The 27,354-nt window shown below is 34.2% G+C and overlaps 1 protein-coding gene across 9 annotated transcripts in view; it reads right to left on the reverse strand.

Moving 5' to 3' along the window:
- Positions 1-1,177: 1,177 nt before the first annotated feature.
- stck (LIM zinc finger domain containing stck) overlaps positions 1,178-27,354 on the reverse strand; it is a 69,963-nt gene continuing 43,786 nt past the window's right edge. For 7 of the 9 annotated variants that reach the window (XM_069828567.1, XM_069828569.1, XM_069828568.1 and 4 more), the window contains 5 exons: positions 25,250-25,442; positions 21,697-21,838; positions 21,489-21,605; positions 17,539-17,680; positions 1,178-13,091 (listed from right to left, as the gene is read on the reverse strand). In XM_069828567.1, coding sequence (XP_069684668.1) covers positions 12,892-13,091; positions 17,539-17,680; positions 21,489-21,605; positions 21,697-21,838; positions 25,250-25,442 — 794 coding nt within the window. In that variant the 3' untranslated portion in view covers positions 1,178-12,891. The remainder of the gene's footprint in view (positions 13,092-17,538; positions 17,681-21,488; positions 21,606-21,696; positions 21,839-25,249; positions 25,443-27,354) is intronic. The other 2 variants (XR_011332618.1, XR_011332617.1) reach the window with 1 other exon arrangement.

The following is a 27,354-nucleotide window of genomic DNA, read 5'->3' on the forward strand; positions in this document are numbered from 1 at the left end:
TTGCTTTCTTTGGAGGCGGAGAATCACTGTGCTTCCATTGTTTCGAATGCTATTTTGTCTCTGGTATGTAGTAGTGGATCCAAGTTTCATCAGTAGACATAAAACCGCCTCAAAAAAATTGGTTGTATCTTTCTTGAATCAAGCCAGACACTCCCTCAAAATCTGACACTGGATGTGCTTTTGTTCCGGCATTAACAAATGCAGAACCCACTTTGCAAAAACTCTGTACATGCTCAAGACATTGGACTAAGATGTGGAGCACCCATTCAGTTGGGATATGTATAACCTTGCTAATTTCCCCATTTTCAGTTGGCAGTCATTCAACACCATATTGTGGATTTTTCTACGATTTTTTCACTTGTTGTCGTTATTGGACATCAACTGTGGGAGGTCACCTTCCATACTCTTTCGACCATGTTTAAATAGTGCCACCCCTTCTTTTACAGTCGAACATGTCTGCTTTAATTTCTGTTGGAGTTATTTCCTTTTTTATACGAAATATTTAATGACAGCTCAAAGCTAGATATTTTTCATTTTTGCCAATCTGTTTGGTGCACTAACTTCAAAATTAAACTACATAAAATATAGTCAACAGAAAATTATGATTTTCGTGCTGGAACTAATGTAAAATGACCGCTAATAATGGTAGCACTGTTGACATGTTTTTAATATCATCTATGTGTCAGGTAACGAACTTCCAAACACACCTCGTATAAGATTACGTCCCGAAAACTTCCTAATTTACCCATTAAATATAATAAAATACAATCAAAATTAATGAAAAGTTTAATATTTCCATAACATATACAGTAGTGTCTCGTTAATCCGAACTAATTGGGACCAAGACCTATTCAGATTAACCGAAATATTTCGTGTAATGCAATGCATGCTACTCATGAATGCTGAGAGACGGTGGTGGGAGCACCCTGTTTTTAGAACCACAAGCAACAGGTTCACTTCATTATGACAACAGAAAATTAATGATTTTATGAGCATGACGGATGTGTAAATTATGAACAGAAAAAACTAATTATTGTTGTAGGTACCCTTGAATGTGCTATTTTCATAATTTGTTTGAAGTAAAAGAAATTGAGTGAATTTATACATTTTTTAGGAAAGAGTAGTAGACACAGGAGATCTTATTCTTGCAGACACTGTGAAAAAACCTTCAGAGAGATATATATATATATAGTTTATTCTTTTTGACAGAATTACATAAAATTTAGTTATATCAATGACAATGAACTAGCAATTCCATGTTTACTCATTCTTATAAATCATCTGCCTCATAATTACCGTTCAATGTCATTTCTTACAAAAATACATAATTCAGGGATGTATTGTTATAATTTTAAATGTAGGATTAAATAAATTACATTTATGCCATACATACTTTCATGAACATAAACAAGCACAGAATCAGGAATTAATACTTTTAAATAATTTTAACATTAATAGATTAGTAATACACATAAAATGTCAGCAGATCTATAAAACTAATAACATAATTACTCATATGTATAAAGAAACAGTAGATATAAAAATGAAAATATTAAAAAAGACCACTCTAGTAATGTAAAATAAATGAAGTAATGATGCTCATATATTTATCTCATAAGGAAATAAATGATTTGAAGCAAGACTGACTAAAGTAACACATGAATATCTGAATAATTCATAAAATATGAGAATACAAAGGTACAAACTACATTCACAGTAACCTTATGACAAGTTATCAAGGTTCCAGTTGTTTTCCATATAAACAGTGTGATTATTTTCTTTGTCCTGCTGCCAACAGGCCTTAGCTGTAGTTTGGCAGAGCCATAGTGCTGAGTAGCACAGTTAATGGAGTAAATAATATTTTTAGTTATTCTAACTTATCTTGAGAGGATACTACAATATATTATATATTTTAAGTTTTAAAATTGTATTGCATAATGAGAATGTAAAAACAGATCTCACTAGAGAAGATAACTTCCAAAAGACTGCCCTACATAAATACTATTGAAAATTTTGTAATGAAGTTCAGACAGACAGGCCGTGTTAAATAAGAAACCTCAATAGGAATGTTGTATGCTTACCAAAATTTGGTAAGGCTTGAGGTTAAAATGTTTACCTGGAAAGTCTGTACATCATTCGGGTCAAGAAACAGGTATTTCAAAATCAAGAAATGCAACTGAACATTTTAAAACTAGAAACATATAAAGTAATTACAATTGATGAGTTACAGCCACATGATAAAGGAAGCTAAGAAAATTTTTGTAACTGGGTTGTTTAAATTGTTCATGATGACATGATAGACCCACATTTGATTTTACTGTATCATGAATCCTGGTATCAGTTAAGTGGATATATGCCATCCCAAAACAGGCAATACTGCAATGTAGAAAATCCTAAGGTAATTCATAGCACTCCGCAACATGTCATGATCTTCTTTCATCGCTTTGTTGCGAGGATGTAGCCTGCTATTAAAGCACTAAGGCACAGATGGCCCATTGTGCATTCCATAAACTAGGAATCAACTGCAGTGGGTGACCAGCTTCACGAGGCTGCTAGGTTTTATTTCTTGAAATTCTTTGGGAGACAACATGTGTTTTCCAAGGTATCGATGCCTGATGTGGCTTAAACCTTGACAATCCAGCAAAATGTGACATGATGACTCAACATTCAAACATGACACGATACAGACAGTAGATAATTAATCCCACTTTTCGAAACAACCAATTACTAATGATCACATGCCACCTTCAAACAGATTTAATCACTGCTCATAAATCAAAACCATATTTAATGATAAGAGTTATTAGAAGTGGCAGTTTGTGGTATAATTATTTATAGGTGTTTCCAGTTTGACTTTGACATTCTGAAAATGGCCTGTAAACCATACAACATAGATTTATCCCTAATAAAAAGAAGAAAGAAGAAGGGGGAGTTGTTCCTTCTTACAATGAAATTACGAGTAAAATATACTATGTCCAGGATCAGCTGTTGTTAAGGTCATATAAACAATTGAAATAGAAAATAATACAGTTCATATATTAAACATTTTCCTTAAAAACACTTAGTTCTACTTTAAAAGGAAATCCATCCAAAATTCTCTGCTATCAGCAAACTACTGTAGTCGATAACTTTCTGGTTGAAACTGAAATGTTCACAATAAAGACTTTTTCAGTGAAGGTATTTTTAATGCAGATTTTTTTTTGTCTCATGGTATCAGTCACAAATGCTTTCATCCTCATCAAGTAGAGAAACAATGCTCAGCTTCTGAAGTCATCATCAGGATAGTTATAAGCAATTTAAACAGCTTCACAGATTCAATGAAAATATTTTCCAACTTCTTTACACCTAAGAAATCATACAAATCTACAGTCCAAGACAAAAAATGGCATTTTTTAGTGTTGTAAATTATGGATTTCAGTCTGACCCAATGAAAGGGTGCACTTTAAAGGTCTCATTCACATTCCAGTTGGGAAAACCACAATCATGAAATAATGTAGCTGCAATTAGATGACCTGTGAATTTAAATCTTCCCTTGATCTAACAAATAATATATTATGCCACATACTTCTTTCCCTAGTTCTGAGTTGTCAGTTTTCCTCTCTTCATCTCATTTACTGTGCTTTCTAGAACATTTAAATCAACATTTTCTCTAATTCCAAGAACAAAAACATTAATGCATTTCCTAACATGACTTGGATCAATATCTCTTTTTTTGCAGCAGGCCAAAAAGATGTCTCCATATATTATAACTTTATGGAAAACTAAAGCCAAAATGTGAAATTCTTACTCTCAAATGTCTTTATGTTCCTAGATGCAAGTTGAGATGGTATTTATGTTTGCAGTTTCGTCGCCATTTGAAATAAACCTTAAACACTCTTTTATTTCTTCCTTAAACAAACATTGTGCTTATAGTTTGAGAATGGAAGTTCTATTTGGTGGGAGCATAGCGATCCAGCACTGCAGTTCTTAGTGGACTGGTAGAAAAGAATGTACATATGCCTCGAAGTTCAGCAAAAATAATACACCATTTCTATTATCTGATGTACAATTTAGCATAATAAAATTTAACTGATGAACATGACAATGTATATTCAACTCGAGAATAATTTGTTTCAGAATTACCTATGTCAAACAAGTCTCTCATTAATTTGTCTCACCATATATCTGCAATACTAATATAGCTTTCTAATCATTAATACTTTGGCTTTCATATTTTCTTAAAATATAAGCAGATGATGTTTTATCATCATGCTTTTAAGGTGGGACAAAGTTCTAAACCTCTCTGTTGGCTTCCCACTCATGATACACTTATGAAATTTTAAATTATGGTTTATTTAATGACGCTTGTAACTGCAGAAGTTATATCAGCGTCGCCGGTATGCCAGAATTTTGTCCCACAGAAGTTCTTTTACATGCCAATAAATTTACTGACATGAGCCTGTCGTATTTAAGCACACTTAAAATGCCATTGACCTGGACCGGGATTGAACCCGCAACCTCGAGCACAGAAGGCCAGCACTGTACTGACTACACTTATGAAGAATAACCATTTACCATTTACTGACAACACCATTGGTTTTATCTGCAGAATATCTGCTTCAGGAATTTTCCTTACTATTCTCTCCTGACACACCTCATGCATAATTTGGAGAATTTCGTTTTGTATTGCTTTAGAAGACCCTTCTAGCTGAATGTTTAAGGAATGGTCTAATTCCGTACTGAAATTTACAGGATAAATAATAGATTTCATAAGGCACCAGAATTAGCTGAGAATTCAGTTTTGTCGTGTCCTCTTAGTCCCAACCCAAACACTCTGCAAAACCTTATAGAATTTATGATGTAAAACAAAGTTGTAAGTTCCATCAATTATACACGATACAACAAACACCCTTTTGTAATCATTTCAGTCGCACACAATGCACAAACTGTGTACTTCCACATTGTCTACTGGTCTTCGTGTTCAGTCAAAAGCATCAGTCTCCTCTACCAACGTCACAATAAATAATCAATCCCACTCTCACTTCTCCGATCTTCACTTGTCATTGTAAGTTTCCAGGACGTGAGCCAAGTGCTCATTGTCTCACGGCTTCTTGCGCTGGTTTGATTTCTTGGGTCCATGATCTTGCATGGAGCGGATTCCCTGTTTCTTCAGGTCATCCAAGCTCTCAACTGCCACAGAATGCCAGAGTTTCTGGAACTCATCATACACAGGCAAGCTGCTGTCTTGTTATTGTAGAACACAATCTTCTTCTTATCAATCGGTCACGAGGTGTATATGATCTCATTCTGCAAAGCCTTGAGGGTTTTATCACAATGTGGCAGAGATTCCTGAACATCTTCCAACAGAATTCCTTCAAGACGCTTCAAGTCATGCTGCTTCAACAAACGCAGTTGTTCTGGTATTTGGCCAATATTTTGAATTTCAAAAATAAAATATTTCCTCCAAAGCCAGTGTTTGAGGTAATGTCCCCATAACACTGGCAGCATTCCCATGCTGGATAGCAATAGCGATTCTTTGTCTCAAGAAGTCAGTTGACCTGGAATCTCCAATGAGTGCTTGCAATTTTTTCCCGATGTATGAAACCAGCATTTTAGCCTCTGAGCACCAAGGCCTCAACATCTCAACAGCAAAAACAGAGAACAAGTATCTGTTCTGGAGATCCCGATACTCACTGCGGATGCTGCAGCAGAACCAGTGACTTTGGAGGTGACAGGCAAATGGGATGGTGCTAAGGTGTCGACACAAGTGGCATCCCATAGCAGAGATTTTTCATGAGACCAGGGTATCAAGGTCAATCCATCTGTCTTTGTAAACATTTATGATGTTATTTAAGATATTCTTATTCTCATTATACTGATTTTCTGTATTCATTAATTTTATTGTCTTGCAATGTTCAATTTCCAAAATAATGATAGATTTACAGCATTTTTAACGCATGCCTTCGGAGTTTCTTGCTTTATGATCCTGTCAGTTGATTTATATTTTTCACATTTATTTTGATCCTTATTGTTCCTGCCAAACAAGCATGGAAAACAATACACTCCATTGTTCTTTTTTACAGCTGCAAATCCAATTATGTCTACCATAAATCGATTAATTGAACTTGTGTGTACTATCTGCTCTTACTTTTTATAGTCTGTTCTATGTTTAGAACTGGAGTGGATCGTTCTACAGTTCCAATTTGTAGTTTCTCTTCCATTGAATGCAAACTGAAGGGTTTTAACAGCAAACTTTATTAATAAGAACACCAAACTGAACACTGAATTCATGTCAAATTTAAATACATAGCACTAACAGCAACAACACTACTCACTTGTCACTATTGCAAATGTTGCTGATTGACTGCCATCAGCATTCACAATACAGAGCATAATGGCTCTAGTTGTGAAATAAGTAGGTTAGAAGTGTGTGCATGAGAAATGCATGAAAATTCTAATTATCTGCTGAGTGGCACAGTAACTGCCACACCTCCCTGGGCTGAATGGAAATGAAGTTGTCACTGATGATGAGACCTGTAAACGAATTGCTGTTCAGAAAGAATTAATTCAAATGCTATTGGGAGAAGCAACAATTTAGTTAAATGGATATACAGTAGTAAAGGCGGTGGTTGCTCAAACCAGCAATGAAGCCAGAAACTGCTACTGGTCATTAGTATTGGATTATGGCCACTGCAATTCCTTGATTTGATACCCTGCGATTTTTATTTGGGAAATGGACAAGATTTATAAAAGCAATCCCCACATGTTGGAAGAAAAAAAAAATATTTGGAGAGAAACTGCATCAATTATTTCAAACTACCTTCTCTGTGTGAACAACATTCTTTTCACAAAGGTACCAAGAATGTGCAAACATGTAAATGTGCTGCATTTCTGTTAATCGCTAAAGTATCGATGTTGCATCTTATGTTTGCTCTATTCGTCAGGCTCACACAGTCAGCTATCAGACAGTGCTGCTCAGCTTAACCATTACAAGGATTCAGTCAGGAGAGGAACATCAAATAATAATCACACTGTATAACAAAAAATCAAATTTACCTTCACAACGAAAGTAACTTGATAAAAATGCACATTACATGGAATTAAACTGTCACTAATGATAATTCAATTTTTATAGTAGAAAAATGATAGAGTCTTTTACTGTGGACGTAAATTAATTTAAGATTCATAATGAACATGGTTCCTGAACGAATGTACCTGGAGAATGCAAATTCCAAGGAAACTAATAATGATGTTCAGCAGATAAAGAGAGACATTTACCGGTGATTATACAATTTCAAAATAGTAAGCAAAATAATAACATACATTAAACAGAAACTATGCAACAATTAATTCATCAAACAACCTGTGAAGCTCCGGAAATAGATTTCAAAATGTATTCTCCACATTTTAACACTCAACAACTTCAACAATACAGAATACTAGATTTCAACTGAATACAGGAATGGGATAATTATTGTTGTGTATCCTTCTTTTATATGTCTTCATTATGTTTACATTGCACGTTCTTAACAGCGCTAAATAGTTTTAACAAAAAGACGGAAGTCAAAGAAGAGGGAAGATACTTTATAATGAATAAAAAAAATAGCACCTTCCTTTTGTAGAACCTCTATATTTTGTCAGTTAGGAATTCAATGCATGGAAGGCAAAGATACAGAGAATATTATTTGAGAGCGTTTGATGCATATCTCTCCCTATAATAATACGAATGATTCTTCAAACTATTAACAACTTCTCTCTATCAAGAGACAGGCCACACAAGGCAGGTTATTATATAAAATATTGATATTATAAGCACAACAAACATACAGCAGTATATAAAAGAATCTATTCTGCATAAGGCAACAGCTTATCACTAATAATGCTGCAACATCTCAACATCAAGAAACTTGGCCAACTCACAATCATTTTTATTCAGTTGCTCACTAGCAACCTCTATATGTAGTTTTAACCTATGTCAGAGATCAAAGGAAAGAGTAAGAGATACGGGTTTCGTGTGTAACATACAATGAACAGGGATAGAAAGAGAAAAACTGAATCTGGAGAGAGAAGATTTCTAAAGCTTGATTTACTCTTCTCCATTACCACAGAATCATTAAAAAAAAGAGAGAGAGAATTAAATAAAAATACATGCTTTCAAAAATATTGCTAATTATCAGCCTGAAGCTTAAGAAATAATGGTTGACTTCAAAAAACATGGAGGGACTATCTCTATTGGGAACAAAACTTGCTTAGGGCCTAATCTTGATGGTGGAAGAAGTCATGTAAGGAAGATGTATGAAACTTTCAATCACGTTCTTACACATGTAAGAATAAGAGAAAACTCAATCAGTATGAATGTGTATGTAAACACACAACCACATTTCTTTGCATGTGATTACCTAATGCTTTAAGTTTGGATAATTATATTAAATACTTTATCGATAAATAAATCTCAATTATAAATACTATTCAAATAATTTAATTGAGTTAAGAAGTAATATGAACACAATTCTATTTCATTCATATGCTGAACAATCAAAAAGGTTTTTCGGAGCAATAAGGCATTTGTGGCAAAAAAAGAAAAAAAGGTCCAGTTCAGTGCCATTAGTCTCGCTAGTACAAACCACATTAAAACCTCGAAAGTTAAGGAACTAAGACAAAATCGTATCTGTGCCATCACGTGAATTTCAGTTAGTATGGAGAAGAGTTATTACCTGTTTAATAACTGACATGACTTTGGGCACCTGTTACTTTACTGAATTGCAACGAAACTATCCTAATGACTACAAAATTTATTTATGTATGGATTAATCTTGCTCAGGATAGGGACTGATGGTGAGCTTATGTAAGGGCCATTTGTAAGTAAGTAGTGGATGGTGGTTGGTGGAATTGTCCAGTGATATTTTACTAAATACTAAAGCTAGTGACGAAATTAAAAATGATATACACTATATTTCCCAGAAGTCTGACGAATTAGCTCTGTGGTAGCGCATCTACCTTCAGACTAGCCAGCCCAGATTTGATTTGCAGCGAGGTCAGAGATTTTCTTGTAAAAGTTCTACCTTGGGACTAGGAGAGGTGGTGGTGCACAACTTCTAATCACTAGATTGTGCACCAATATACCAGGGTTAAATTTCAAAGCTCTAAACAGTGCATATGAAAAGAAGGCACATGTCACTGCTGATAGTGATTTGTCCATTGGATGGGGACATTAAGCCTGGCAGCTCACTTGATGCTATTCGACAGGAGTAGGCTATGTGCCAGCACCGGGTTTCTCTTCTATCTTTATCTTCATCTTCATCTTCATCATCATCCTCCTCCTCATCCTCACCCATTCCCTACACTACACTTATACAAACATATAGACACACACTCAACCTAGTATACTACATAACTCTCCACACATACACATCATGCACAATGTGGCCTAACAAGTGGTGTGCAACTTGAAAATGGATCACAGTCCTGCCATCTATCCATAATACGCAGAATCCGAATCACGTAAGTGAAGTGGGTAGACATTGGAAACACACTTATTTCCCAGAAAGTAGATTATATTGCAAACATCATTAACATTTGCACATGAAATTCAGCACAATACCCAATGAGTAAAATCTACAACTCCATACTGATTTGAGCATCTCGTACTTCTTACTACTGGTAATCACCAGGATTTCACACACTTCTCTGTGTAATTCTGACTTACACTTAGGTACGTAATCTTACCTGCAAGATTGAACAAGTTTCATCAAAATCCCACAATTAAAACTGTACATATAAAGGCTGCTATTGTGAGAAATCTGTCACTGAAGCAGAAATTTGAAGCTGGCAAGACATATAAAATATTGATAATCTACTGTAATCTCCCTCACCATGCTAACACGTATAATTCAATTATTATTCTCATTGCAGTTTTCAATCAATTCAATTCAACTTGGCAGTTATTGTAACTTCCTGAGTGTGACAATTAGTAAGTCACTTTGAAAAAAGTACACAAGTCTCAAACTCGTACAAAAATAATAAGGCAATCATCAATACCCTAGATTTGATTTCAGGCATGTGACTATGAGAAGAATTTTTTTTTCTAGACTTGCAAGTAAATTCATTGAAAGAACAATTTACACTTTTATGGATACAAAATATATGCATATTGATTCTGCAATCTTGTGTAAAACCGCAACTAATGCCACTAATGACATTAAATTTCTTTCTCATAACAAAGATGGTACCTATGTCAATAATCTGACGTATTCTGATTACTTGGAAGTATTCTGGAATATAATTTTGTTGCCAAAAGGACATAATGTATTTTCATTACATTTCTTTGTCATGACGAAGATGGCACCTATGACAATATTTTGACGTAACAGATTACTTGGAAGTATTCTGGAATATAATTTTGTTGCTAAAAGGACACAATCACTTTCAAACTAAAATATACAATGAATACAAAAAGGCAGTTCTAGTTACAACTAACATATTAAAATAACTTGACCATGTTAAGAGCCAATCCCGTACATGAATCAGAGTAGCCAGTTACAAGAAGAGTTAAATTCCTACTCTGAAAGCATTATGGCACCTCAAAGAATGCAGCAAACAGTTTTTTTTAGTTTTCATGTTCATTAGGAAAAATACTTATCGAACAAGAGAAGACAAACAATTTTCGAATTGTAATCTCTGCCCAAGTGTTCTGTAAGCTTCTCAAATGCTGTCTTATAAAGTGTGCAATAATGTTAACTTTCACAATAAAATTCTAGGTTTACGTTGGTGCAGTCACCATTCATCAATCAGCTTAATAGCAGCACTTCAAATACTGAATTCATATTTTATATGGGCATGGTTGGGCATGACTGCCTAGCTCAACACCTTCATTGTTTTAGCTTACTACCAGGCAAGAAGATATGAACAGGGATTACAAACTTCGCTGTCCAACCTTAATCAAATTGAAAGAGTGTGACCAATACTGGGAGGCGAGGAACTTAATGAGACAATGAAGGACATATTCTTCTCCTTTTGCATTCTGACAATGAAGGACATATTCTTCTCCTTTTGCATTCTGTCTTATTTTTTTTAATTTTATTTTAATATATTGAAGTTGTGTTTAGGTCAAAGATGTAGATCTCAGTTCCTATCAATGGAAAATAAATAATAAATATTTATGTAAGACGAACCAATACACACTCTGGCGCCATCATAAATATGCAACACAATTCCATAAATTACATGAAATTTGGTATTAAAGCAAATAAGATTTTGCCTCTTCAGTGCAATTGGGATACAGATTTGTTACTGTACTCCAAGACATTTTCATACAAAAAGTGCTTGATTAAAAATTTTATGGTGGGATTAAAAATGTCACTATTTAAATTTCTGTAACCTGAAAACCACCTAGCGCGTATGAAAATATTTCTATGTAATGAATAAATCATACGACATGCTTTACCAACGACTATCATAATACTTTTATAATACAATTATCAAAGGTTAGATACATAAGGAAAGCTATGCAAGAAGGGAAAAAGAGTCTGTTCTAAAAAATGTTAAATTCTTACCACAAAATATAATTATCAATTCATGTCAGTTTGGTTTGTAAAGAGACGGTATCTTATTCTTTTCATGGAGTATGTTGGAAAAAAATCTTTACAAAGCCAATTAGGAACATGTCATATAAAAACTCTTCCTCACCCCTTATTTTTTTATTCACCTAAAGACGAAGATAGAAACAACCACTGAAACATTGGGGTTTCATTTTTCATTACCAGCAATGGAAGAAGTCCAATCTACACTCTTCTAAACAACTCATCACTGCTTTCTCCCTCATTTAGATTAACAGTAAGACATTGACTCTTCTCAACTAGTCTCATACCCATTTTACAATTGTGTAACTAATACCTGTATGTCAGCATGTTATGTTACCCACAAAAGTTTATGAACTAGTACTTTCTTACTTACTGGCTTTTAAGGAACCCGGAGGTTCATTGCCACCCTCACATAAGCCCGCCCTATGAACTAGTAGAGATTTGAATAATTATTTTTCCACTCTTTTCTGCCAGAGCCCTAAATATTGTGGTGATACTGGATACACCACAATTTGAGAAAAGAGCAAAGACAAGTTCAGGACTCAGACTTTTCCTTCATTCATTTTTATTATGAGCAAAGAATAAATTTACTACATTGGGCGAGTGGCATTACTTCCTTCTTTGATGGAAGCTGCACTTATGACTTTTTTCACCTAAAAATTTATTGCCCTCAAATGTGTTTGAACCCATGACACTTGGGCCAAGAGGAAAGTATAACAATGAAAATACCACGAAGCCTTTAACCAGTAATGGAACAAAAAAGATGGTTGCTGCTGCTACTAATGAAGGTAGTAGTGGTGGTGATGTATTATTTCTTAGAAATAAAATCATATGGTATGTAGTTATCCAGATCTTGTATTTCAGTGGGAGTGAAGGTCCCTCCGTCTCCCTATTATTTACCACATCTTTACAGAAAATTACATTTCTTCACAAAATATCTACTTATATAATTATTTTAGAAATACGTCATGAATTTCATTGATATTAGTAAGATAGTTTCAATTTTATTAGTTTCTACAAACTCTATTACGAAGTTTAATTTCCGAAAATCTACAAATATGTAAATTTATTAGCAAGAGATGATTCAAAATTACAACCAGAGAGGAGAAAGTACTAAAAAATTGACATTTACTTCCTGTGAACACGTTATTCTCTTACTGATAAGTGTAAAGATAAAACACCATATTAGTACACGACATGTTTGGTGCCATACTGCACAGTTTTAGCAAACATCAATCAAATAATAATTTCTCTACATTGATTAAGAGAACCAACCTCTTGGCCATGAAAAGTGAGATTATAATTCCTCTGTTCCCAAGAAAGGTGAAATGACTTAGGCAGGAGCTTTCTTAGGTGTCTGCTCATGGGCTTTGCGCAACCGACGACGGAGCTCATTGGGAAACTTGTCGTAACACTTCTTGCATACTGGTTTCAAGTCACATTCATAGAATTTGGTCTTCTGGTTCATCTTCTGATCACACACAGAACATGCAAAGTGATGCACACACCAGGCCTTGTTGAGGGCAGTGAAAACTGGAACAAAGAAAAAGAAAAGTATAAATAATTTACAAACACTCTCAGTGTTAAAATCCCGGTAATATTACTTGACTTTAACAGGGTAGCTGCCAAAGTGGAAGCAAAGTTCTCCATAAATCATTAATTCCTAGAAACTTGCATTCTTCTGTAAGCGAAAAACATCACTGCCTTCTGCAACTCAAATTGGTGTCATGCACCTTCAGTTTGCTGTATAGTTCCAGAGGAACTATATCTGCTGCAGATATGACAACTGGAATGATAATGATCTCTTTCGATTCCTAGATTCTGTTTAGTTTCTCTGCCAAATATGTATAATTTTCTTTCCTTTTCTGTCATAGTCTTTACCATGGTTTTCATTTTACCATTACCAAATCAAGATTGGTAGTGGTTAAGGTCTTTGTCTACCGATAACACTGTATTGTGTGGAATCTGTTATAGTGGATCTTGTATAACCCATTTTCCAGGATGTATCTGAGTTTGTATGTATAATGCAGTAATGTCACCACTGTCATCTATCCTAACTCAGCCACATCACTGATTACAAACAGCTTCGTTATTTCGAAACACAAGATTTTAGAAGTGAAAACCCAGAAACTGGCTTAAATCTGATACAGTAAAATGATCAAAACGACATTAAAAGAAATACTTTGTCTACCTACTGATACTCTTGACTCAATACTTTATACTCATACTAAGTTCAAAGGTCTTGGCTCATTTCGTGCATTCTGGGAGGCCCACCTTCAACAAGTTAATAATTGCCAACTATAATCTTCCTCAGCAAATCCCTATATTGGTAACATAAGCGATTTCGACGCTGATTTTTCAATCCTCATAGCCCAATTGCCACTTGCCCACTTGAACATCACTGTTAATGATATGACGAATAAAAGAGGAAAGATTGATTCATGTAAAATTCGGAAAATCCTATGCCAGGAAGAATAAAACAAATAGTGCTTACTACCACAGAAAGGCAAAGGGGTCTGTCTGTATGAAGATTACACTCCAGCCAATAGCTGGGTTAGGGATCACAAAGGTCCCTCAACCTCTGAGTGGAAGAATGCTATCAAGATAACAGCTACTGTGGCCCCAGTATGCGCCATACCAGGCAGATCCCAAGTCAGTAACAGCTGCAGGTGATGCCACAGCAAGACTGAAACACTTGCACATATCTTGGGATTCTGTCCTTTTGGCGACACTCTTCGCAAACACAGAGACACACCATCTACTCCAAACTTGCTAAAGTTCTACTGGGTAGTGGATACACAACATATGAAGAAGTCCACAGATTGGCTGAAAACAGTAGTGTACACTGAATCAACATTATCACCTTTAAACATGGTACTACAAAAGGCTATATAGTAGATCCAGCTATGAGGTTAGAGTTTCACAGAAGTCAACCTGATGAGGTGGATGCTGAAAAAAAAATCCATCTATGAGCCGACCATTCCATACTATAAAAATGCCTACCATCTTAGCAATATAGAAGTTATTGGTCTGTTTATTGGTGCAAATGCTTTCAAATACAAGTTATCATCATTAAAGATGTAGCTATTAAGTCACTGAAGCTAACAATTTACATCCTATGACATCATGTCCTGAGTTACTTTTCTAGTATCACTTTCTTTATCCTTTTATCACAGTAATTTCATACTGATTACTATATTGTAAAATTCATGATTTCTTATCATGTTTTATTCGACTGTAATCTTATTTCCATTATTTTTTTTTCATATGGCAACCTCACAAGTTGGAGAACACATAATTTTCAGTAGTTCATTTAGTTGTATTATTTAATAGAAATGTTACATAAGTGCTTGGTCTACAGAGACTTAAATGTTTCTGCACAAACAGAATTTTTGTTCTACAGCTAAAATTTTCTCTCAGAAAAATAGTTGAATCAAACAAAACAATTTGCATGCATTTGCAGTCGAATTAGCATCTTCAAACTTAATTGATATTTCAGTAACCTCTCAGATTTACCTAAGATTGATTTCATCAGACCAGCTGGTAGTTCTTTTGTCTAGTAACCTGTTTCCAAAATTCACTATCAAGTTGCAAAAACAACCAAGTTTAGGTCATTGTATCTTTGCCAAATCATATATTGGAGCAACATAATATAAGTTCAGGTCATGGTATCTTGGTCAAATCATATATTTAAGCAATATAATATACCGTATTTACCCACATAATGGACATCCCCTCATAATGAAAGTACCCCAATTTTTCGCGTTAAAATTAAATAGACGCACAGAGGAATGTGAATCTGTGACAAATGATAGCAGTGATGCTGAATCTTACATTGAATGAGATAAGACTAGTGTTAATAATAAAAATGAAGTGTTTTGTCTTATTGTCGCTGTATTCATTGTTACAAATTATCATCTATTTATACAACTGTTGCTAACTACTGATTGTCTTAAGTGCGATGCAATCGATATATATAAATTTATCGCGGTCCATATATCATTATGTATTCTATTGATTATTATTTCAGCATTCGAGCTGGTCCACCTTTAATACGTGTTTTTTTTTTTCCACTAAAATTTTTTCCTTGCATAAAGGACAGACACTAGTTTTTTGTTATATAAAAAAGCGTCTATTACACGGGTAAATACGATAAGTTTAGGTCACGGTACCTTGGCCAAATCGTATATTGAAGCAACATAATAAAAACTCTTTCATCTACAGTAAAGACTCGTTATTTCGAAATTGGTTAATTCAATGTTGTAACAAATATTTTGAAGGACTTGTTATTTCGTAGTTGATATATTAGGGTTTATATGCTTTAAAATGGGATTGATTCGAAATACAGTTACTCTTTACTTCCAATCCATATGAAAGCTCATCTCAAAAACACAATTTTTTAATTCGAAATCATGATATTTCATATTTGGACACCAGGAACTTCACTGCATATTGTAATGAGTCATGCAGCCCCCTGGGTTGTGGGGAGAGACGAGTGTGTGTGTTGGGGTATACTCACTCTTCACAATCTATGTTTATAATCGATTATTATTGAAGTGTTGAATCATAGTTGGCAATGAATTTCGTTGACTGAAGCTATATATTTTTTATAGAGTGAGAAAGCACTTTTTTTTTGTCGTAGCCCTTGTACTGATACACAAGCGTCACTTACTCTTGTAGTTTTCTGTGTGTGACCAAAGGAATGTGCCATTAGTTAAGCTGTATATTAACATTCCTATCATGAGACTTGTAGATTTTCAGGCAGGTTCCCCTGCCCCATTCCTCTACAGCGTGTGTGTCTTGAACATTTAGAATGAATGAATTTCTACTGTGTAAGTCTTGACATCGATACTAAGCCTGTTATTTTAAGTGTTGCGCAGTTGTAAAAATTTTCTACTCAGAGCAACAGCAGATCTGCACAGACGTAAAAAGATTAGCACGACTGTTATTTTACAAAATTATTTTACTTGTAACTAATGATACCCAAATTTCGTGAATGATTTTTTTTTCACAAATTTCTGCTAACTGTATCAGAGTTAAAAAAAACGTTTATATGTACGAACGACACTCATTCTGTAAATAAGTTTTACGATTGCCAATTTCGCTCATTTTTCCCGTTTTTTACGAATTTGAAAATTTTTTGCGTTAAATGCGATTTTTTTTCAAATGTCACTCATATACACATTCATTAGTCACGACAATACATTATTTTATTCTCGACAATGAAACATTCAAAATAAGTACGAAAATGGGTTTGTCTTTCATGTTTTATCATGTGGAAAGAATGGCTGCTCAGCTATGAAAAATGAAAATCTGAGTGTCGAGCATGAGCAATGCTTAGGTTTGTTACACACTAACACAATAAGAATAAATGTGTAAAAGATATTTACCACATTTTCTACGTAACGAAGACAAAGGAATAATGTGTTTTGATAATTCGGCAGCCAACCAGTCTGTCATAATGTTAAGTGTGCAAATGAACATAGGCTTAATGTTCCTAATATTCTCGTGACATGTTTTTCCACCTTGTGTGTAACCAGCCTTATAATATTGAGGAAGACTGTACGAGAATGAGTGTTTTTATTACCAATTTTAATGTAATTTCCATATTTAAATTCAAGCTATTTCTTTGCGGTTACCATATTTAAATAACTACTTTTTTCATGAATTACAGTAGTTTTATTTACAGACTTTGATGTATTTTATTTACCATTTCATGGTGTCCCTACATATAACTGATGAAAGCTAGACATAAAAGCAATGGAATTTATACACAACAATTCACAAAACACAAGATGATAAACCAGTGCAAGTGCAGACTTCAACCTACCAAAGGCCTTACTAGTAGTTAAAAAATGTTGAGACAGATAATTGAACAAAGATGGTCCAATACTACTTTATATGTACAGTTCAATACTTACTCATTAGGTCTATTATAGTTTTCATAAGCACATAATTCATTCTGTCGAGCAATACGTACCATCTCCTGCGATAACTTGGTTGCAGACGAAACACAGGTTCCCAAACAACTGATGGTAATGAGTCTCACAGTAAGCCAGGCCCTTTTTCTCATAATGACGATGTCCCAAGAATGGCTTCTCACATTTTGCACACACGAAGTGCTAGACAATACAATTATGCAACTCAGAAAGTGTATTCAACAAACACTGTGGACACAGTCAAATGCACCCATAAATTTACATGACACAATCCTCTTATCTTGGTAAAGAGAAAAAGAGGAAAGAAGGGAATGTTATAATATCAACACCTGTTCCTTAGTTATATTAGACATGTCTAAAGTTATTAAACTGAATTGCTTTAAATGTACTACAGCATTTCACTATGTTAGAATAAGGATTGTTCCTCTTTACCTTTCAGTTATAATGTCCGAAAATAAATACAAGATGTTCATGTGACAAAAATCGGTATATCTTTGAAACTAAAGATTTTTTATAGTATCTGTGTAATATAGTATCACTGTATAAAATTAATAATTCGCACTTTTATTACTTAAAACATATTTTCAAGTTTTATTAAAGAAAAAAAAAAAAAAAAAACAAAAGAAAAAATATTAATATGACACTTCTGTAAGTTACACACAAGTGAAAGAAAATTTAAATCGCAGTTTTTATCTGAGACGGAATGGCACCAGATTTCTCAACTCTTGCCAATGATATCAAAATTGAAAGTATCATAATGCAATACTTCTTGTCCAAAATTCACTCACAAAATCGGGGGGGGGGGGGGGGGAATAAAATCAAACACTCTCTGAAATGTAGTTCCCAATATCATTAATAAATTGGCAGCAATAAATATATAATTTTATGTTTAATTAATGGTCACAAGAATTTTATGAAATGTACGATACCCAGATGAAATCTGTTAATGAGCTATATTGGAACATAGGCAGAAAATGGGAGTCGTCCAAAATCTTGATATCACATATTACAATTACTCTACTATTACTACATTACTCTACAATTTCACTTTTCTTTTTCAACTGAAATAATAAAAGTATATAGAAATAAAAGAAACTAAAAATACTTAAAAAAACGGCTTATTACAATTCTCTTTTAAGAATAATTCTTTAAAGGATAATAAGTTTCTAGCTCTTCAATTCGTTTCATGTTACAGACAGGACCTGCAATGCTAAATATAAATAGCCTTTAGGAAGAAAAGAAATGTTTCTGATTCTGTGCACAAATGCATTACTTATGAGAAGAAAAATTACACTGTTAATGTAATAATGTGAACTTAATTTCAAGGAAATTGTTATCAATGATATTAAGAAAAAACAGTAAAGTATAGGTACAGGATCAAGTACCAGTATACATTTAATTGTAATGACAGTAATAACACTACTCTACAAAATGAAACTTTGTCAGAGCTGTGTTCCGGATGATAGGTGATATAACATATTTCGAGTGTGCTGATCAGAATCTATCATTTGTTTTTTTCCATCACATTAGAATTTTTCACAATTTGAAAATTAATTTTAGGCCTAATGGACAATTTCTATAGGAAAACAAGTTACAGAGGTTCAGGACAATAGTAGATTGTAGGTATAAGACATTTCAGAAAGTCATAAGAAGTTGAAAAAAGAATATATTGGAGTAAGATATTTATCTCATGTTTGCTTTAATAGTAATCTGCCATCACTGTTGTACTCCATCACTCCTAGTACCAACGCTTCATGTCACTGATGTTTTGGAGAAATCTTTCACCATGTTCCTCACTTACATCACCTAAGTGAGGGGAGGGGGGAACTGCCCAAATACGGAAACAGGCTCATTTTGCACCCTAATTCTTTGAACTTTTGCAATATATTACACATGATGCTCTTGCAATAATTATCATGTTTCTTGTTATCCAGGAAATTTTGCATACTTCTCTGAATGTCATCCAAGCTTACATTTCAATGTCTGTCATGCGTTGTTCAATTTCAGAATCCTTTAGTAACTTGCAAATCTGCCCATTTCCAACTTATCTGTGGGATAGCTGGGATTTTTTGTGAGATAGTGGAAACATTGTCCATGCTAATAAACTGTTTCATCAGCTCTAATTTGATGTGTAATGGGGTAAAGAGCCTTTACTGGGTCATTCTGCACATATTTACTGCCCACAATGCAGTTGGTTTTGCTAGTATCCAATGTTTATCACATGCTCTTCTATCCCATTCACAAATATAACACAGATATTTCATTTACCCTGTTGATGTTCGAGCAACCTACTGATCAATTTTAGGTTGCCACACAGTAACCACAATAACGAAGCCACTGTTGCTCTCAATATTTTATTTTTCCAAAAGCATTAACATAGTTCCATCGATTGAACAAAATATGGAACTGACACAGAGGAATATTGGTTTCCGTTGTGGAGTAGTACAGTCTTCAAAATTCTTTGCTATGAATTTACGAACCTCCATTCCTGTGCGGAGTATCCATTCGCTATAAGTTTCAGGATGAGATTTTTACGTCACTACAATACACTACTTCTACAGCACAAGAAAAGTACTGGATAAATTCTTGTTCATGATGCCTAAACAATGTTGAACACGTCCCTGCAGCGAGTAGATTTTTCTCTTTTAGTCGAGATTTTTTGCATAGTCAAGTTTCTCAACAAATTGTTCATTTCCAGTTGTGTTAAAAGCTGTACATTGAAATCCCTGTCATGTGTGTGCTATGGTATCCGAATCTGTGGATGGTAATTCTCTTGGTGGATCAGGCACTGGGACATCAGGTCTCATTGCAGATATATTACTGTCATCAGGTACTATGTACTTCATGACGTCATTCAATACTGCCTTCTGGTGGGAAATTCAGTGACTATGTGTTTTCTAACATTATTCATTATTGTCAAATGCTGTACACTGTAATACATTCATAATGTGATTGTACAATTATAATATAAATATAAATGATAATTTAATACATTTCCATTTATTGCTAAACCTGTATTTTCGGAAATTTGGTTTTTGCTTACAAACTATACATGATGGAGTAAAATAAACTTCATTTTCGGCGTTTTTAAGCCAAATTTGTTAAGAAAAAATTAATATTTCCCAAACAGCAAAACCATTGTAGAGTAGTGAATCAGTCTTAATGGTATCACAATATATTATGGTTAGTGTGTCACAACCCACAGACCTACTAATAAGTATATATAATCACAGTCAAGATTATAAATAATCACCTCTTCAAATAGAATTTGATTAAAAACATTGGCTCTATCAATGTTGACATGAATCTGAGACCTCGGGTCATATAGTACAAATAACAGGAAAAGGTTCGAGACAAATGAGATTAAATTCTTAAAGAAAATAGACATGCAGACAATCTTCAGTTTAAAAACTTCACATTATAAAATATACAAGCTGTTAAGATGATTCCATACCCAGAATCACTCGGTCTTTCGACCTATCTACTGCAATTAATTGACTTACAATGTTCCTATATTTTTCAACCAGTTTAGAGATGGATGCTCAATCGACTCATTATAGTTCTTTTGTAGTATGTGTTTAAGCTTTTTAAAATAAGTGTTTTTGGGTCATTAACATGAACTTATATAGTCATGAGTAATTAAATGACCTAATTTGTACTGCCATCGTTCTGTCTACTGCAATTTTAACTCTGATGGGATTGGCTCCTTTGAAAGAAAGAATTTCGAATTTTAATTTTAAGATGTTTAAGTTACACTTCATCACAGTATTATTCCACATAAATTTCTCAATATTATAAACGCAATTAAAAGCAATCAGTAGGAATAAAGATGTAATCAAAACGTAAAGGACTATCAGGGTCAAATATGTCAGGAGAAAGAAAAATGAATTAGAAATAGAGCATAGAGGAAGAGGACAAGAAATGGACCAACTCATACCTATCTATGACTATCACAAAATTCTCAACAAGAAAAGAGAGAAACTACACTCACTTCCACATGCCAATGTTTTCCCAGAGCAGTCACCACACGTTCCTCTATAGGTCGCCTGCAAGCTCCACATATGGGAATCCCCATCTTATCATGACAGCGCAGGCAGTACAGCTCGTTCTGCAAAGTAAACAGTTCAAATGTAAATTACACTAATATTCTATCACACCAAACAAATAATCAATATTATCAACATGGGCCTACAACCCACCATTTCGTTGGCTGCAAACCCAGGACGACTACGAACTTCACGAGCATCTGAATTCAATTCAATCCCACAGGCTGTGCAGTTGAAGTGATAGCCATGATACACTTCTCCTCTGAATTTCAACGGCTTATCATCAATAAGACCACTGCAATACAAAATAAAACATTCTATTTATTCATCCTCTAAAAATAAAAACAATGACACTTCACGAAAATAACCACGTCAATTGTAAAATAAGTTTTAAACAATACTATTACACAATACTGATAAGTACAAAGTTTTAATTACTTGGATTTTTTAAATATATCATACAAAAATAAAAATAAATAAGTTTTAAAGATTGTGTCCAATAACAGAATGAATACTAACCACTACACAATTTAATTTCCCTACGACAAAGATGGTGGTGCTTATGCTAACATTTGAGAGTAAGATTATAATGGAAAATAAAAATATCAGAACGTGCGATTGTGTACAATTAATTGAGCTATCATTATAATATGAAGATGGAAAGGAATTTTAGAACAAGACAATGAAATTTCGACGATTATTACGTTAAACAAAATTTTAAGCATACCAAATTAAAAAATAAGACTTACAGCATGGTTTCATTTACGAGGGGGATCCAGGAAATAACGACTGTTTTGTTGTAATAATTAAAAAATATATATTTATTTGAAAAAACAAAGTCTGTTACATAACTGAAGCTTCCTTTACTTCTCTACATAATCACCACCTACATTTAAACATTTGTCGTATCTGTTCACTAGCTTTAGAATTCCCGTGTTATACTCCTCTGCCGCCAGTTCTTTAAGCCAGGTGTTCACTGTCTTCTTCAACTCTTCATCACTTCCAAAACGCGTACCACCCAGAAAGTCTTTCAGCTTAGTGAAAAGGTGAAAATCGCTAGGAGCAAGGTCTGGACTATAGGGCGGATGATCAAAGATTTCCCAACCGAATTGATCCAGCAATTCTCGAGTTGAAGCAGCAGTGTGCGGGCGGGCGTTGTTGTGAAGAAGCACAACTCCTCTCGAAAGCATTCCTTGCCTCTTGTTTTGGATGGCTCGCCGTAGTTTTCGTAAAGTCTCACAATAATGATTTGCATTGATTGTAGTGCCTTTTGGCATGAAATCCAGCAAAAGAACACCTTTGCGATCCCAAAAGACAGTAGCCATGACTTTTTGTGTTGAGAGAGTCTGTTTGAATTTTCTCGGTTTCTTGGGTGATGAGGGATGATGCCACTGACGTGATTGGCGCTTGGTCTCTGGTGTGTTGTGAGACACCCAGGTCTCATCACCAGTCACAATTTGATCAAGAAAGGCGTCTCCATCTGTGTGATATCGCATCAAGAATGTCAATGGTGAGGCCATTCTCTGAGTTTTGTGTTGGTCACTCAGTTGCCGTGGAACCCATAGTGCACAGATTTTGTGGTAGCCAAGATGTTGCGACACAATTTCACCAAGCAAAGAACGAGAAATGTCAGGAAAGGCAATATGCAATTCGTCGAGTGATGTGCGCCTGTCTTGCAAGATTCTGTCGTTCACTTTAGTCTTCAGGTCTTCTGTGATGAGTGATGGGCGTCCGGGTCGAGTTTCATCGTGGACATTTGTTCGCCCATTGTTGAACATTTCGCACCATTTTCTCACATTTCTTTCATTCATTACAGTATCACCATACACTTCTTTCAATTGCCGTAAATTTCTGCAGGTTTCAAATGTTGGGCATTCAAAAATCGAATCACAATCCTCACCTCACAGTCGGCGGGATTATCAATCACGTCGTTCATTTTGAAGTAACACAAAATGCACAATGGCGACTTGTTGCAACCAGTACTCACAACATTATGAGAACACATGTTATGGAAGCCAGTTGACCTTCAAACAAGGAAGGGGAGTCAGCTGCGCGGTGGGTATGCGCGAACGGTCATTATTTCCTGGATCCCCCTCGTACATGGGCACTTAGCTCACAAAATAAGAAGACATTAAAGCACAGAAAATTCCCAATTAATAAGCAAAGCTCCAGCACATTATGCAAAAAACTGGCATATAGTGTGCTGTAACTGCAAGAAGAATAATAGGGCCCATATTTTTAAGGTAATACACACAAACAATCATATAGAATTTTCTTTTTTAAAGTTGCCAATATTTGGAAATAATATTCATATTTTCAACAAGATCCTGTGACACACACACTATCTGGGATCCTTTGGAATTAATAAGAGAGGTTTATAGGGACAAGATCATTACTGGAGAGATATGACTCTCATATCTGTCTAGACTGTATGCAACTGTTATCCATGGGGATCCTAAAAATTAAAATCTACAAGAATAACTAATATTCTGCAGAGAAACTGAAACAAAATATCAGAACTATAATTAAAATATTTACAGAAGGAGAACTGTAAGTGAATGCATTACAAAATGTCAGGAATGTATAACAGCAGATAGACATAGACAATACTTCAAAGATGTGCTTAGGATTGTCAATAAATACAACCAGGTCCTGATGCGAGTTTCAGCCAGTAGAGTTCAGGTGCAATCATGGTCACAAGCGAAAAAAGAAATAAAAGCACTATATGTTTAGAATTATAATTGTAATTAATTTATTGACATGTTTCTCGTATGCTAAAAAAAATAGAAATACAGAAACACTGCTTCCTTCCTAACTGTGAGAGATACTATATCAACATAATTCACTTAATGAGCATTACTTAACTTCCGCTGGCCTCTTGTAAGTAGTCACCACTACTACATGAAGACGATGGCACAATCATTTTCGTTTGTATGACAAAACTAAAACCAAAGTAGTCATGCCATGTTCCTTCTCCACAAGATGAAAGTTATCTTCAAATGAAAGCACAAGGTAGAACCAGAGCTTTGTATATACAGTCACAAAGCTCAATACGTAATAAATATGCATCCATAGATAGTTGCTAAGCACTAGGATCGCTAATATCACCTCATTACAGACAGCGAAATAGTACCGGCACAATCTATTGTTCCTAGTACCCTCACAACTCAAGCTTTGTAACTGTATATACTAGACTGTGGTAGAATAATGATGAGGTAGTATCACTCATATTAAGATACTGCATTATTTAAATAAGAAATACCTCTGCTCCTCTATTATACAAACATACAAAAAAAAAAACCAAGGCCTTAAATATAATATTAATACAGTAATAATCCTGAACATAAAGAAACAATATAAAAAGAAAACAAAAAAATCATGTCTCGAATTCAGGACCTTTCCATTACCAGTCTGGCATTTAAGCAGTGAGCTACTAAAGATACCTGCTAGAAGACATAAGAGGATAAGTAACACAAAGCGTGGCAGATGACTACTTTTGTTGTCAATACTTGGCAAAATTTTATTTTATGATCTGACAATACTACACACTTCGTTTTACATCTGAAACAGAATTAAAATCTGTGGTCCCAAGATAATGTACTCTCCCTGTTAGTAAAGAATGGAAATCTAGAAATGTCTTCTAGTAAAAACTGCAGAATCTTAATTTTATAGCGTAGTAAAGAAAAAAAAATTATGCAAGACTTACTGGCACTTATGACACACGTATTTTCCAAGGCCGACAGCTTTTGCTTTTGCATTGCATTCATGGCACAATGCTCGTCCTTGATTGCGGATGAAACCCAAATCTGCCAGCTCCTTGTCACACATTTGACATCGAAAACAACGAGGATGCCAATTTGCATTCATAGCCTTGATCACTCGACCAATAACAAACTCTCCTGTAAATAACAAAATAAATAAATAAATAAATAAAAAATCTAATATTTTGCCATGAAAATTAAACACTGGAACTTCCTTCAAAAACTTCCAAAATTCTTGATACTCAGATTTCGATCTGACTAGTGATTATAACTTTAATAAATAGTTTATCTATACTAATAATAAATCTGTAGCCAAAATTTTTATGGTAATTTTCAATTTTCCTAAAATAATTGATGTTAACATGTATAATTAACCATCCTGAAACCGAAAATCGCTTTTTTGACATTTTTGTTTGTATGTCTGTCTGGATGTTTGTTACCTTTTCACGCAATAATGGTTGAACGGATTTTGATGAAAATTGGAATATAAATTAAGTTCGTTGTAACTCATATTTTAGGCTATATGACATTCAAAATACGTTATTTAAAAGGGGAGTTATAAGGGGGCCTGAATTAAATAAATCGAAATATCTCGCTTATTATTGATTTTTGTGAAATATGTTACATAACAAAAGTTTCTTTAAAACTGATTTCCGATAAGTTTTATTCTATGCAAAATTTTTATAGGACTGATATTTAAGGATATATAAGATTTTTAAAATAACAATACAATACATTTTCACCGCCGTCTCAGATTATAGCGTTGTTGTTCCTGCAGTAACTCCTATGTGCAAAATATAAAATTTTTGAGTAGGAAGAAAAAATACATATATTCATTCCATGGCAATGGTACATAGGAGATCGTGAATTCTTACATTTTCGAAAGAAAGAAATATAATTACATATCACTATATATGCTGTATCACTATTTAAGTTATTTGAAGGGTTCAGAACCATAGTGGGCCAAGCACCATTTACTGAAGACGTAGAAAACAATGGTTAAAATTAAGTTATTACCATAATTCAATGGAAACATATAGCAAGTAATATAAAGTTTACAACTAAATGATATGTCAATCTTCATTAAACTATGGTTGCATGTAATAACAAACAAGAAACATGTTAAAGGAATTGTCATTGCACCAAATGAGTGCTCTCTGGACCAAAATGATCGCATTTTAATTATTTAAATACAATTTAAATTAAGTAACATATTAAACGATTTATCCTTCTATCAAACACGAATGTTTCCTGGATCAAATGTTCTATTTTAATTATGTAATTACTTTATATTTATTTCTAACAGGTCCAGCGGAGCGCACGGGTACGGCTAGTAAATATTAAAACATTAATCTTCCCTTTTTTTCTACAATTTATCAAATAAACTCTATACTCTTGACATTTCACAAATATGCATACTATGAAATTAGCTTAGAAAGCCCGTGACTTAAATATGTAAGATTCATAGTTAAATCCCAATTCATATACAATACAATATATATTCACATACGGGTACCCAAAGTGTCTTAGTGCAATTTCAACATGCCAGATATTTACAGAGGGTGTGAACTGCAGATGCCTATTTTGTCTGCACATGATCAAGAAATGGTAAGAAAGAGTTTCTACTCGTTGGGATCATTACAGACAACTAAACCTAAATCTGCTTGACTGATCCAATAAATAGAGTCTATCTTTGAACGCTGTGATTTCTTTTTCATTTTCTTCAATGGAAAAAGTCCAATCTATACGTCTTCTAAAAAATAAAGTAGGCCTATCACTTTACTTCTAGTACCTTATCTTACGTTTTGTTAGGCAACTTTTTCTCGAGGTCTTAAGATAGGGTTTAGTTGGTTTTCAGTGACAAGCATTTGACAAGGAACTCACTGATTTTCCTCGAGTGATATGAGTTTATTTAATTTACATTTTCAATTTGTACATGTCGTATCATACATTAGTAAGCCTCATTACACATACAAGACAGTAGTGGACCAATAAGATATTTTAATTAACAGTTCCTACTGCTCTTTGCCAGAGGCCTCCACAATTATAA

This window comes from Periplaneta americana, chromosome 6, assembly GCF_040183065.1.
Source record: "Periplaneta americana isolate PAMFEO1 chromosome 6, P.americana_PAMFEO1_priV1, whole genome shotgun sequence".
NCBI classification, from domain to species: Eukaryota; Metazoa; Arthropoda; class Insecta; order Blattodea; family Blattidae; genus Periplaneta; species Periplaneta americana.